This window comes from Mustela erminea, chromosome 12 (genome assembly GCF_009829155.1).
Source record: "Mustela erminea isolate mMusErm1 chromosome 12, mMusErm1.Pri, whole genome shotgun sequence".
Lineage (NCBI taxonomy): Eukaryota > Metazoa > Chordata > Mammalia > Carnivora > Mustelidae > Mustela > Mustela erminea.
In genome coordinates this window covers 33,102,709-33,118,371 of record NC_045625.1, presented here as the reverse complement: position 1 = coordinate 33,118,371, position 15,663 = coordinate 33,102,709, and the positions used below count along the sequence as shown (strand labels likewise).

The 15,663-nt window shown below is 42.4% G+C and overlaps 1 protein-coding gene across 4 annotated transcripts in view; it reads left to right on the top strand.

Moving 5' to 3' along the window:
- The window catches only part of TDRD7 (tudor domain containing 7), a 75,109-nt gene that overhangs the window by 33,729 nt on the left and 25,717 nt on the right, over window positions 1-15,663 (top strand). For all 4 annotated transcript variants that reach the window (XM_032306613.1, XM_032306614.1, XM_032306615.1 and 1 more), the window contains 3 exons: window positions 6,742-7,328; window positions 10,761-10,947; window positions 15,100-15,211. In XM_032306613.1, coding sequence (XP_032162504.1) covers window positions 6,742-7,328; window positions 10,761-10,947; window positions 15,100-15,211 — 886 coding nt within the window. The remainder of the gene's footprint in view (window positions 1-6,741; window positions 7,329-10,760; window positions 10,948-15,099; window positions 15,212-15,663) is intronic.

The window sequence follows — 15,663 nt, the reverse complement described above, 5'->3', positions numbered from 1 at the left end:
TGTGCTAAGGATGACAGTAAACAAGACAGACATGGTCCTTGCTTGCCCTTATGGCACTCACTGTCCAAGGGAGAAAATAAACATTGAACAAATAAGGATAAGCCTGTGACTGTACTGAAGGAGAAGTCCAGGGTGTTAGGGAAATGGCCCAACTTAGTATGACGAGTTAAGAAAAACTTCCCGGAGGAGGAGACTGCTACACTGAAACCTTAGAGGTGAGCTGAAGAAAGCAGGCAAAGGAGACAGCTGGTGCCAGAGCCCTGAGATGGAGAGAAAAGCTTTTTCAGGAAACTGAAAGAAATTCAATAAGGAGAGAATGGCTCAAGAAGAAACTCAAGAGGCAAGCAGAGCCTAGAGGCCACCTAGAATCATCAGCTGGTGGGAACTTGGCAGGGACCCCCCACCGGGAGGTCACCCAGAATCCAGAGCCTGACAGACTTTGCTTTCTAGTAAAATTCTAAATCTCATGACAATGACTGTTAGACACCTGAGATTTTGTCGACATTCCCCACTCTCTGCATTATGGGTGGAGAGAGAAACCTCTCCATTCCCACATGAGGCAGCACATGTGTATTTATTTAAAGCCTTATTTGCTGCTGCACAGAGAGCTGGGGAGCTTGTCTTAGAGCCACACAGGACCACATGCACGCAACTGAGAAAAATTCCCTCCCCACTTCAGAGACCTAAAGAAGGAGCACAGGGCCACTTCAGGATGGTCGGGGCAACGTTCTGAGTTGCGCAGGAGGCACGCCAGGCCTTAATTGTGAATATAACATTTTGTGATGAGAGCATGAATTCTAGAACATAAAATGCAAGTGGTGAAAAAACTGTCTATTGTACTAATTATTCATTCTTTTACAAAAAGTCGTTTACTATTAATCTGCATTTTTGTTAAATGACATTTCGCTACCCCTTAGAAATCACTGTTCTTTACATTGTTGAGTAACTCTAATACCTCGGACTCTAAAAAATTCTCAGAGTTCTGAACTGCATCAATACAGTAATTTCTGTAATATCATAGGCGACAACAGTTCCACCACTTACAAAGATACATCTTTATATTTTTGGATGTTCAGGAACTTTTCTTTAATTGTGGTAATTAATAGTTTAAGATAATAAAGCTACCTGTCAGGCCATGTAAAATGAAGCGATCTTTTTAAAATCCTGGATATTTCTGGGCTAAAACTGATGAACTTGGATTTTCTAAGGAAGTGAACATAAATCAAACAGCATGGATGCATCCTCGGACTTAACAGCATGGATACAATCTAGATAAAAATGCCAAGAGAAGCAGCAGTGAAAAGATAAACTGAGGGCTTCAAAGTAGAGCCATAATATCTAATCAGAATCTAATTTTCTTTTCTAATCTTTCACCAATTAAAAAAAAAACTCAGTGAACACATTGAAATAGTTTTTAAATTTAATTTCCATGAGCATCTCAATAGAAGAAAGAATAGCACTGTGGCGAAATGAGAACAGAGATGTTGATGTGGACGATGTTGCTGCGCTGGGACGTAAAACGGAACAACTGCCCACAGGGCACCAGAGCAGGATAGGAGGAGTTTGGGCTTTGGAGTTCCATGTTTGCCTTGCCATTTCTTAGCTGTCTTACTTTCAACATACAAATCATCCTTCCAGGGCCCCACTCTGCTCTAAAATGTGACTCTGTCCATTGCATAAGGTCGCTGGCGTGAAATGGGACAAGCTATAAAAAGCAGCTGCCAGTGCAGCATAGACACGCAGCAGGTATTTAGGGAAAGGGCCGCTCTTTCTTGAGGGGCAGCCCTCAATTAAAGCTTAAATTAAAGCAGGTTAGAACCCATTGGAAACCAGAGATATACCCAGTGAGCTCTACAAAGGAACTGGGCTCAGTGAAGATAGAGGAAAAGCTAATGAAAGAACAAAAGGTTAAACTGAAAAAGATAAGGTGCAGTGGGTGACTAAAGTCAAAGGAATCAAAACTCCCAAGATGAGGTGAGTTTTGTTATCCAAGGGGCACCGCCTCCGCTGCCAAAGATAATGAGAGCATGCCTAGAGTACGTACTGAGCCTAGAAGGCACAGGGAACCACAGCTGCCAGCCAAGATCATCCCCAAAAGCTTTGCGCACATTTAACCAGGAGAAGATGCCATCGTCTTCCTGAAGGAAATGGAGCAAGAGCCTGACCTTCGACACACTGAAGGAAAATGACATGAGTTCTATCCTAATGTAAATAGTTGGCAGTGTCAGCAGAAAGTCCTTACTAGGAGAAAGGAGTGAGAGGTGAAAGAGACTGTGAGCCTTAAATTGTATACAGTCCATAGAACTACTCATCAAAGATGGTGGAGAGAGTTTTTGCTGGGCAAAAGGTTTGTAAACACTCAGGGGTTACCCTCTACAAGGCACTTTTTACCTTTATCTTTGAGCAAATCTCTGTGGAAGATGCCACAAACGCTTGTACTTCGTTTTTTTCTTTTTCTTTTTTTTATTTCTTTTCAGCATAACAGTATTCATTGTTTTTGCACCACACCCAGTACTCCATGCAATCCGTGCCCTCTCTAGTACCCACCACCTGGTTCCCCCAACCCCCTACCCCCCCGCCTTTTCAAAACCCTCAGATTGTTTTTCAGAGTCCATAGTCTCTCATGGTTCACCTCCCCTTCCAATTTCCCTCAACTCCCTTCTCCTCTCCATCTCCCCTTGTCCTCCATGCTATTTGTTATGCTCCACAAATAAGTGAAACCATATGATAATTGACTTTCTCGGCTTGGCTGGTTTCACTCAGCATAATCTCTTTCCAGTCCCATCCATGTTGCTACAAAAGTTGGGTATTCATCCTTTCTGATAGAGGCATAATACTCCATAGTGTATATGGACCACATCTTCCTTATCCATTCGTCCGTTGAAGGGCATCTTGGTTCTTTCCACAGTTTGGTGACCGTGGCCATTGCTGCTATAAACATTGGGGTACAGATGGCCCTTCTTTTCACAGCATCTATATCTTTGGGGTACATACCCAGTGGTACAATTGCAAGGTCATAGGGAAGCTCTATTTTTAATTTCTTGAGGAATCTCCACACTGTTCTCCAAAGTGGCTGCACCAACTTGCATTCCCACCAACAGTGTAAGAGGGTTCCCCTTTCTCCACATCCTCTCCAACACATGTTGTTTCCTGTCTTGCTAATTTTGGCCATTCTAACTGGTGTAAGGTGGTATCTCAATGTGGTTTTAATTTGAATCTCCCTGATGGCTAGTGATGATGAACATTTTTTCATGTGTCTGATAGCCATTTGTATGTCTTTATTGGAGAAGTGTCTGTTCATATCTTCTGCCCATTTTTTTATATGATTGTCTGTTTTGTGTGTGTTGAGTTTGAGGAGTTCTTTATAGATCCTGGATATCAACCTTTTGTCTGTGCTGTCATTTGCAAATATCTTCTCCCATTCCATGGGTTGCCTCTTTGTTTTGTTGACTGTTTCCTTTGCTGTGCAGAAGCTTTTGATCTCGATGAAGTCCCAAAAGTTCATCTTCACTTTTGTTTCCTTTGCCTTTGGAGACATATCTTGAAAGAGGTTGCACTTGTACTTTCTTAAACAGAAGCAACTAAAAATTGTAACTGTTTATGAATATGTTGGGCTCAGCACCACTAGTACTGGTAAACCGCAGAGCTGGCGGCAGATGTAGGTGGTGTGGAATGTTAGATGGGTGGGTTAGCTCATCTCTATTTTCCTGCATGCAGGATATGCCCCACCCACTGCCCTTATGGGCTACAGATCCCAACCTATCAGTCTGTGTTCACTGTGTCCCGGTGGTGTCACTGAGCACCATATTCTCATCTCTTTCTCAATTGTCTGACTTTTCTAGCACTCCTCAGCTTTAGCGCAAAAGTACTGAGCTCTTAAGGAGGTCATCAACCAGTCATTCTTTCTTTCTGTGAACTGGCTGATCATAGAATACTAGCTTCTGGTCAGTAACTCTTTGATGTTTTCACTGTTGCAAGGTACTCAGGGGTCTTTATTTACTGCTGAAGTTGAGTTTTTAAATTGGTTTCTTTTTGAGTTCAAAACCTTGCTAATGCTTGGATTGCTCAGAAGCAGACCTCCAGGTAAATGTGATTTTATGGTTCTGTATTGGGTTTTTTTTTGGATGGTGACCATAAAAATGAAATTTAGAACTTAAAGCTTTGGGGCATCTGGTTGGCTTAGTAGGTTAAGCACTTGCCTTGGGCTTAGGCATGAGGGATTGAGCCCCACGTCATGCTCCCTGCTCAGTGGGAAGCCTGCTTCTCCCTCTCCATTGCTTATGCTCTCTTGCATTATCTCTCTTTCTCACTCTCACAAACAATAAATAAATGAAATCTTTAAAAAGAAAGAAAGAAAGAAAGAAAGAACGAACTTAAAGCTTCAACACAAAGAACCACTACCCAGTGGAAACTACCCAGTGGATGAGACCAATACAACTGTTTCAGAAAACCTTTTAATTGGACAATATTGATTCTATTATAGAATCCCAGAGAAAATTCTGATTCCATGAGAGACAGTATGTTTACCTCAGTGCCTCATGCTGCAGAGTTAGCAGATGAGCCTTCCATAGACTCAAAGGATTTGGGCTTCAGGAATTTAAGTTTACAGGTAAAATTAGAAAGGAAGAAGTAAAGACTTCTGGAATTAAGAAGAAGAAAGTTTTTAGGTGTGTAGGATAAAGACATTTGTATGAACAAATGGGGCTCCTGAAGAAATCGATGTTTGAAATCATATACCAAAACTAATATGTCTACTATAAACAAAAAGTCTCAGAGAGGTGTGAGAGAAGTATTTCACTGCAGTTCCAAGTGAGGCAGAAATGAAACTAAATATAATGAACTTTTGGGGATAAAAAGTTTAAGGCATATTAGATACCAGAATCTTCTGATGAGTGCCAAAGGAGGTGGTTTAAACTCCATGGAGTAGGGAGTTAATCTTCTCTGTTACTCACCTATCTCTCCTGTTAGGGGTGAGGGTGAGGTGGAGTTCCAGGTCATGCCACATCCCAGGTAGTTTTTTGAGTGGATATCCAAAGCCAAAAGTGGAGGGGGGGGAGAATGTAGAGCCAACAAAACAAAGAAAATATGGAGGAAAAGGGTAGGGTTTTGACCTTGAATCTTGTCCTACAGAACAGTAGGCCAATGACTCCCTCCTCAGGTATGTATGTGGATCAGGAAGACTGAAGAAGGTGTAAAGAAGGTATCTCCTAAGAGATAACTGAAATGATGAGCTGCTGATTATCATACCAAGTATATAATAAAAGACACATTTCAAGTGGCTGTTGACTTACCTTGGTCATCCGTGAAGGCTAGAGGAAAGCTTTCTATTTGGGGGATGCAACAGGAGATCACATGACAATCTGGTTGGATGTACCAGAGCACAATGAATAATGGACACCACACTGTTACCCATAGTATAGCAGTTCTTATCTTTGGGGAGATTGTTGTAAGCTGGGGATACAGTAGTAGGTATCTTTTGTAAGCCTATTTACCAGATAATTGAAGAGAGATAAAGACCTATTTTGTGGAGGATAGGTAGCAATCACTATAGAATGCCTGAAAAAAACACATTTTCATGAAAATCTTAAAGTTTTAGTTGAAAAAAATTACATCTGTTTTATGTTTTTAAACTTGGGAGTGCTAACTTCAGTCTAGTGAAGTCGAGAATCTTTTTTAAAATAAAAGGCCAGGTAGTAAATGTTTTCAGTTTTGAGGGCCAACAGCTGTCATTGTTACCCACCATCTGGCACAGCTGCTTGACTTCACTCTTGAAGTGCAAAAGCAGCCAAACACAACACCTGCACAAATGGGCACGGCTGTGTTCCAACAAAACTTTATGAACACTGTATTTCATACCATCTTCACATCACAAAATAATTCTTTTGTTTTTCTTCAACCATTTAAAAAGATAAAAATCATGTTCGCTCACAGGCAAGGCCAGAGCAGGTGATGAGCTGCATTGGGCTGCAGCTTGTAGTTTGCAGACCCCTGGTCCAATAACATATAGGCTTAAAACTTGGGGAAAATGGTGCCATACATCAGTTTCTCTTTCTTCTCTTATATGAGATGCCATCGAGCCATGCCTCTCAGAAATGTTAAACAGATCAAATTAGAGATTGGATGACATACAAATGCTAGGCATTTTCGTCTCTTGTTCTTTGGAGGGGCAGTTTTCAGCTAACTTTCTACTTTGGTGGTTGTAAAAACTGCACCTTCCCTCTGGAGGGTCTTTTTCTAAATAATGGAAAGTTAAGGGTTTTCTCAGGACATTACAGGAAGAAGAAAAAAAAAAATGGTGCTTCCATTTTGTCTAAATATTTCCTAGCTCTCCCCCAACAGTTTATTCCTGACATTCTGATACCTTTCATAGCTTCATCCTACCTTATATTTAGTCTGTTTTTGTAAGCTATTGCTTTGGATCTGACAGAGAACTCAATGAGATGTGTGGTTTGTAGGGCTGAAACTCTCAGGATTTCGTAGGGTTGTTGGAGATCAGATGCCTCATAAGTGAAATTAATGCTATTCTATTTCCCTGTTTTTTTCTGAAATGTGGCTCATGATGTTATTTGTAGATGAAGGAAATGCATCAAGTCTTTGTAGTTGAAAAGAGTAAAGTGTACACTTTGTGTTCTCTTGATTAATTTGAAAACAGTGTTATTCTTACTTAAAATGCATTAATATGTTTTCAGGTTGTTAATAGCCGTTGAGATATCTGTCATTTGCTTTACTTAAAAATTTCAGGTGGAAAAACCTTGCAGTGGTGGTCAAGATTTACTTCTTTATCCAGCTAAGAGAAAGCAGCTTTTGAGAGGTGAACTGGATGGTGAAAAAGTGCCTCCATCCCCACTACCTGCCCCAAAACAAATACCACCATTAAAAGAGTGTCCAACAGTTATGCCAGGAGACTTGAAAGAGAAAGTTGCGGAGCTTCTGGCAAAATACTCAAGTGGTCTTTGGGCCAGTGCACTCCCCAAAGCCTTTGAGGACATGTACAAAGTGAAATTTCCTGAGGATGCCTTAAAAAATCTTGCCTCGTTTTCTGATGTATGCACCATAGACTACATTTCTGGAAATCCCCAGAAGGCCATTCTCTATGCTAAACTTCCATTGCCCACTGACAAAATCCTGAAGGATGCAGGGCAAGCACATGGAGATTATGATATCAAGTCTATGATTGAACAAGAGTATTTGCAGATAGAAGAAAACATTGCCAAATGTGCGGATACCTTTGTGGAGAATATAGCAGTTCCTCCGTTAATCATTCCGACTGAGGCGTCCCCATCAGTATTGGTGGTTGAACTGAGCAACACAAATGAAGTGGTTATCAGGTGAGTTTTATTTTCTAATTCTTTAGGACCCTGGTATACTACTATCCCTTGGCTATTCTTCCCACGGATGCTGGGAATTGAGGAAGAATAGTATATTCTTAGTTGCGTAGAGTTATAATGAAGTATAATAATAATTTTTGTTTTCATATTTTGCACATTTCTCTCAACTGCTGGAACTTCTTGTGTTTGTATCTCTTAGATTAATTTTTATTTCTTCCACATTATAACTATATATGTACATTTGTCTCTCCCAGTAGGTGGTGAGAATCTTGAAATCAAAGCACTTTAAAAAATCGGTATCTGCACATATTCTTAATATTTGTTAGATTTTTAAAAATATACATCTGTTCTTGTGAGAAAAGATAACTAACAGTTTTAAAAATTGGAGTGATAGTATGTTCTGAATGTGAAACAAAATCTATGTTGAAAGCATGCTGATAACTATGTATGTCAAAAGCAATACCTGATCCATAGAAAAAGTAAGTCACTCAGTAGATAGGTAATACTATTAAATCTGGGACTATGTAGCGTTTCACAAAATTCAGAAAACCTAAGCACTGCCTACCTAGTATAATTAGCCCTTGGAGCCAAAGCTACTCTGCTTACTTACTCAGACCTTTTGATAACAATCATTGTCAAAGTGGCTGGTGATCATTGGAATTACAAAAAAATGGTCCAGATCCAGGCACTTGATGTGGACTTTTGGAGAAAATATAGACTACATAGAAGATATTAAAAGACTATAATTTGGAGTTTCTGACTCAGGATCAAGAATGGGAAGTGTATGTGTATAGCAGATCTCTAGAGGCACCTGCCTGGAGTGTGCTTGTGGACAGAAAAGGAAAAGGCTGAATCAGAATAGTATCCAGGCTTCTTCAACCAAAGCATCCATATGGTTTGGGCTGGTACTCCTCCAGAGACTCATAGCTAAACTGGGAATGCCTAAAGAAAGACCACAAAAATTTGTCAAATTCCTGAAGTGAAAGAATAGATAAAAATTATAAAGTTCTCCCATTTGAACATACAGAAGCTTTGGAGAAGCCTTGTTTGCTACAGAGGTAGGAAATGAGTAAAGCTTTTATTCTAAGATGCAGTATGACCTGCAGATGTAAATGGGTTGTTGAGGGTTAGGGATCCCACTGTGGCTCACTAATAAATTGACGTAGAGGAAAGATGCTGAGGAGCACATGCTACCTTCTACCATTTAGCATTAGAAGGAAATCCACATCAGCCTCCTTGGCAAGATCCGTTGGTGTCTGTTACTATTAGCTGCTGGTTCTGTTGTCAGACCGTGTACCCGCCACTGGGCTAGACAGATCATGGGATTTCTGGTGTTCCTACCAAGGGCTGGCAGGAATCTGGATCACGTCCAGGACTTTAGTAAAAGAGTTTAATCTCCTTCAGGATGATTAGATCCAGGTCCTCAGATTGTTTAGATCTCCTTCTCCAGTATAAATCTGAGACCTGGAGTCAGTATTCTGCCTTTTCAGCACAGTGGCTGGCAGCCAGCAAGCACAAGGGGTGCTGTTAGGTCATTGGCATCCCCCACACCAGTCCCAAAGACTTATAGATTCCAGCTGGGTTGAGCCCTATTCTGTATTTTCATCTTCACCCAGGCAGGCAGTAGGTTCTAGAAACTGGGCCTGTGACTCATAAAGGGTCTAAGAAGGTGTTGTAGCAAATCCTCAGATCAAGTACGGAAATCCCTTGTCTCTGATTTCAAAAATTACTTTGTAAAGTTTTTGTACTTAACAGCATAACTGAATTGGCCTACCTGTCATTCTTTCCCACTTGCTTAGGTAATTTGGGGACAAGGTAGGACCTCATTCTTGCCACTACCCACCATTTTTGCCACAACTGTACTATCAACCCCACACAAGCCTTGTGGTCAGTCTATTCTACTGCTGCCGAGAGCACATTTCATGCTGCTTCACTCCGCTCCCGTCCTCCCTTACAGGTGCCCGTGCTGAGCAGACTGCCAAGTCACAGGCTGCTGCACAGGCCTTGGCCCACTGGGCCCCCAGGGCTGTAGCAGCACTAAAAGGAGGCCCAGGAGAGTCAGGGTCCCAGGAGACAGGCTCTGAGGCAGAGCTGCAAACCCTCCGGGGGACTACGGAGCCAAGCCTGCACCTGCACTCCAGCAGCACCTTCACATTAGCAGAGCTCAGTCACCTGAACCCATAAAGTGTGACAAAGCTTCTTCGGCCTCAGGGAATAAGTGATGTCCATGTAATGTTTGGTTTTAAAGTAGCCATTGCCTCAAAAAAGGCATTCTTTCTATTTTGTGTAGGATTATTTAAAGCTTTTTCTCCTCAAGTAACAAATAGCTTGAATAGGATGTCTTCTGTCCTGCTGATAGTTACCAAAAATACATGAGAACGTTCCCAGAGGAATAGTTTCTTAAAGGTCTGTGGGACCATTTGGGGCACTGGTAAAACCTAGAAGAGTGCAGAGGGTGGTGTGTTCCTGGCATGTCCCCATCTCCATGGTCAGCATAGCTCCCAGCCAAAAAGGCGGCCTCCTGTGGCCGAGACAGCTCCTGCTGCAGGCATCGAGCTTGGTTTGCTGGAGTCTACACCCTGGAAGGAGGCCTTGGTGGACTTATCCCTGAGATGATGGTCAAGAAAACAACAGCCTATTTGTGAGAGAAAGGGAAATAGTGTGTTTTGATAACATAAACTTGGACAAGGTGACTGCAGTTCCAACAGCAGAAAATTATAGAAGGGGATAGGTCATATCCTAAAAGACTTCTCAGAAAGGGTATAATTTAAGAGAGATACAGCTAGAAGATATCATCTCTTTAAGGATATCAAAACTCAACATTTTGTGATAATTTGCTCAAATTTGTTCAATAAGCCGGGGGGAGGGTTTGTCACATTGTCGTGTTTAGTGTGTTTAAGGCTTTGTTTTTCTCTATTAAAATTTAATTTGTTTTCAGAGCTCAAGCTTTGTTCAAACCCAGCCTCAGGGCAAAGCTGTCAACTAGATTCTCTTCTCAGTAATCTACAAAGACTTCCAGCAGCCTTAGTCAGAACCTTAAATCTACTCTTGCTAATCTGGCCTGCACTGGCATCTCCATTTTCTACTATATATCCTTTCTTCCCTTCCCTTGAATCTTTTCTCAGCCTCGTCCTCCCTGTAGTTTCCCTGACTGCTTACTGTGACATCCTCTAGCTATCTGGACTGCTGCCACGCGTTTACCCTGCTGTGTTCGACCTGGTCTTGTTTTGCATGAACTCCACAATATTACAGTTTCCTTGATCAAGATGGAAATGTTTACTAAATATATGTTCTCTTACGTGTTGGTATAAGCCAGGTCTGAGACTGGAACCAGAGATGGCTGTGGAAAACACAGAGAAACATTAATGAATTCTTATGGTTTCCCTCCTCCTGGGTTGCTTCATTGTGTGTTCTTTCCTTTAACTAATTCAGGTATGTGGGCAAAGACTATTCTGCTGCTCAGGAATTAATGGAAGATGAGATGAAAGAGTATTACAGTAAGAACCCTAAGGTCACGCCAGTCCAGACCGTGCATGTAGGGCAGCTACTGGCAGTAAATGCTGAGGAGGATGCTTGGTTACGGGCACAGATCATCTCAATGGATGAGAACAAAATAAAGGCAAGCACTGTTTACTTTGTCATAGTGTTATGAAGACAAACACATTATTTTTCAAATGTAAGTGTTCCTTCTAATATTGTGTCCTTCGTAACTGCATGTAGTTTTTTTCCAGTTGACAAGATAATATCTGTAAAACGTTCTCTCTGTCAGCTTTTAAGTCAGTGGTAGTCATATTATCTCAGAGTTTTAGTTAAAAAAATAGACTTTTCCATGGTACTGTTCAAAATCTGTGATATAGTCAGGAAAAGGCCTTTATTTTCATTCTCAGGAGATATACAATAAACACTGATCAGAGCTTTGTGGGCTGCCTATCCAGGTCGGCACTCTGGAGTCAGGGAAGCATACAGATCAAAGCACATGACATTCTTCCTCTCCCCTCTTCTGCAGCCAGGGGAGGAGAACCATGAACAGGGCTCGGGTCATGCCCCAGGAGCTGTCCGCGTGTAGCCCTCTTGGTCCTCTTGGAGAGGTCAGAGGGCTCTTTCACCAGTCTCTTCTTTCAGCAGGCCCCAAGACTTCCAGACTTGGCCATGTTCCTGGTGGTCAGCCTCTGCCACATGACCTCTTTTCTTACCCTCAGTGCAGATGAACAGGAGAACTTGCTCGCTCTCAAGGCACAGTTTTGTCTAGGTTTTGTAAACGGGGAAATACACTTCTATTTCTGCAGTCTCTGTTCCATAATTTGAAACATATTTATTGTGGTGAAGTCAGTCTCTGGAAAATAACCCGTTTTGTGTCCCTGAACCTGGGCTTAGGTCCATCAGATACTCTCCCCCGAAACCCCTGACCCCAAGAACAGTGTTAGGAGGTTCAGAAAGAGACACTTGCTGTTTCTTGCCCAAATGGTTCCATAGCAGAGACCCTGACCCTTCCAGAGGCAAGCTTACCCAAACTACCTAGCCACGCTTGGTCGCTCATGGAGAGATTTAGGAAATTCCTTAACTAAATCTACAAAGCTCCAACTTTTAAGCAATTGACCTGACTTTAAGAATCTGATAATTGGAATAGTTTGCCAGTTTCTTATAAAGTTAAACTTACCGTATGACTCTAAGTATTACACAAGAGAAATAAAAACATAGGTCCACAAAAAGGCTTGTACACATGTTTATAGCAGCTTTATTATTAATAGTCCCAAACTGGAAACAACCCAGATGTTTTACCAGTCGGTGAATGTACAAGGAAATTGTAGTTTATTCATATAACAGAATACTATTTGACAATAAAAAGGAATGAATTACTGAAAACAGTCACATGGATAAAACTCACAGACTTTTCAAGTGAGAGAAGCCAGATACAAAAGAGTTATCCTGTATGATTCCAGGTAAATGATGTCTAAGAATAGGTAAAATTCGTCTGTAGTGATGGGAGTCAGATCAGTGGTTGCCTGGGACAGGAGGTGGAGGGCGTTTAATTGGAAAGGGGTAAAGGAGAACTTTTTGGAGTGGTAGATATGGTCTGTATCCTGATTATGGTGGTCATTATATGGGTACATACATTTGTCAAAATCCATCAAACTATATGCTTTAAATGGACATTTTTCATTCAGTATAAATAATATGTAGATAAAGTTTGAAAAAAAATCTGTTAGAAGCTAAGGACCAAGCATAGAACTGGACTAGTGGGGACCACAGTGTGATTAGCAGCTTGGGCCCTAGTCTTGTTTCTGCCTGTGCACGTCCTGTGCCCTTGCTCAAGTCCTTTCATTCCCTTCTCTGCATCTCAAATGCCCTTCCCGGGGTGAAAACTCTCTGATCAAGAGACCCTATCTTCACCGGAGCTTCCTCTGGAAAAGAAGACCTTCCACACATATTAAGAATGGCTAAAGAAGAAGTAAAAACCAGGAGGGCAGGGTCATGAAAGCCAGAAGAAGCAAGTGTCTGGTGGGGAGGGAGCGCTCGCCATAGCGTGGCTGCTGAGAGTGTAGGAGTGGAGGGGTATCTCCTGTGTTGTACAGTCTGAAGCCCTCACACAGCAGGGGTTGGAGTGATTCTGGTCTGAGCTTGTTCCCCACAGCCCGTGAAGCAGACAGACATGCAGTTCCCCCTTTACCTGCTACTTAGCCGGTCTTACTCCTCTTGAGCTGTGCCATGCCTGACAGCGAGTACAGTTCCCTCCTTGCTTTCCACTTGTCAGCTGGTGAGTATGGGAAACAGGAGGATGAAGTCATGCCCTGACGCGGTGTGGTCTGGTGCTGACCCAGACCGGCTGCTTCTCTCGCACAGGGCACAGTGAGATCTGCGGCCACTGGGTGGTGCCAGAGAACCAGGAATCGCCTGGGGCTGGATTCCAGGACTGGGAGCCTGCTTGTGCTGATCCCAGGGCATTAGGGAGAGAAATCCTGCTCAGTCCTCACAGAGCAAAGGACCCAGAGCAGGGTGTGTTGTGAGTCAAACTCTCAGTCCCCCAGCAGGTGTTTTGTAAACGGCAGCTGACATGCAAGTATTTGCCATGCGGTGTTCGATTCAGAAGGGAGGGAAGACAAGAGAACACACTCCAAGCACTACAGAAACCCTCTGAAGATTTTGGAGCCTTTATTCTTTAGTCTCGAGACACTGGGAGTACACTCGGAGTTTCCAGGGACTGATGATTTCGAGGATTGTGTCCTGTTGTTAGACTGTGTTATCTCCATTCTAGGTCTGAGAAGAGCAAAGCCCAAGTTGTAGGTGGTAATAGCTATGAAAGGAGAGGAGTGCTCCTGACTTCTGAGGCCTCTGCGGAGTCCCAATGACTTGGGACTGGAGAAACGGACCCCACATTTAAATGGCTGGCCGCCTTCTGTAGGAGCCCCACCAGAGATCTCAGCCCATGCAAGCTCTGAGTCAGGATAGGGACTCTGGGAGGTGATTGTCTCCGGCATGGGACATGGAGGCCCCACACATCCAATCATCCGGTGGTCTGGAAGGTGTTCGCAGTACCCACATCTCTTCTTTTTTGCTTTTGATTCTCTGCTGGGCAGAATTTCTGTTTGGGGTGTTTAGTATCATAATCTAGGTACTAAGAAGCTGGCCTGTGGACTTAATTTTTCTACAGGAAGTGAAAGCACCTCGCTCTGTGCTACTCATTATTTCTTAGCCATGCCTTTGCTCTGGTTTTTGTTGTTGCTTTGTTTTAATAATGTCCTGTTTGAATTAGGAAGCATACCAGGTTTTCAACAGTTTCCCTCAGATTCTTTTTTTTTTTTTTAAGATTTTATTTATTTATTTGACAGACAGAGATCACAAGTAGGTGGAGAGGCAGGCAGAGAGAGAGGAGGAAGCAGGCTCCCTGCTGAGCAGAGAGCCCAATGTGGGGCTCGATCCCAGGACCCTGGAATCATGACCTGAGCTGAAGACAGAGGCTTTAACCCACTGAGCCACCCAGGCGCCCCTTCCCTTAGATTCATATTATCATCCTGTAGTTATCATTCTAAACCACAGCTCAGTGTTTATAGATTTTATTTTTCTCAAAAAAGAGGCTCTGTTTATATAGTGCTTTCCAATTTAAGGTGTTATGCTGAGCTGGACGAAGGCCTAACCAAGCTTTGTACCACTGAAATAAAATGAACCAGAAGTACCTATTTTTGCAGTATAGAATTCCCTGTTGTCTAGCCATGACATCACTGTTGTCACTGACAGAGAGCAGCTCGGTCCTCCAAAGCATAGTTGCTGGGACTAGGCCATCGTCACAAGTGATTTGGAGATTTCGAATCTGATAAATCTCCCTCTCTAGGTGGTGCTCTCTCTAGAAACAAACACTACCGTCTAAGGACATGCATCCTTAGTGGAAGTGTGTGAGTCAAGAAAGAATAAGGTGAGATGGACAGTCAGGGACAGTCTGCCCCTTGGCAGTCAGGACTGGCAGAACCAGACGGTGGTGCTGCTGAGAAGCTGGTACCAAGCCTTCTGAGTTCACACTCTTCCCTCATTCTTCCGACTGGCAAAGCAGAGTGGGGCCTGGAGTCAGGAGCCCTTACTTCCCTGGTTCCAGCCCTACCCTTTCTCTCCTGGGCTGAGTCAGGGGTACCCCCCGCCCCTGGCATTTTCCAGGCAGTCTGGTGCCACTTAGCATGCTGATTATGAAATATAAGCAACTAGTTTAATGTGTCAGATTTTTTTAAAGAAGTGAGCTTAAAACATTTTATTTGAACCTAAGTGATATTTCTATTACCATCAGGTATGCTATGTTGACTATGGTTTCAGTGAAAATATTGAAAAGAGCAAAGCATACAAGTTGAACCCAAAGTTCTGTTCACTCTCATTCCAAGCCACCAAGTGTAAGCTAGCAGGTAAGAGGAACTTTTTTTTAATGCTCACTCCATTTTGATACATTATTACCACTGTACTTTTGGGTGGCTAAATCCTAACATGTACTAAATATTTCAAAGTCTTATAATGTGTTATTTCTTGAAAGATAAGAATAAATTCATGTTTAATATCCTCTTTATAAGATGTGATCACTGTAAATATGTTATAATATTTTATTTATATATTTTTTATTATAAAAATATGTATTGGCCATCTTAAAGGTTTTGTTGTTGTCCTGACTGCCCTAGCAACAATGCTAGGGGCCCCGTATCATGAGGTTTGGTCAGTTTGAATCCCGTTGTTTGACGTGCTATGGAGTGACTCCCTGCTTCTTTCCCACTGAGGTAGGCTCTGGTTGCTGTTTATTGGCAAGTAACACATCACCTGTGTCAAGCTCAAGTTCATGTGTCTCTGCACATGTGCATGAGTGACA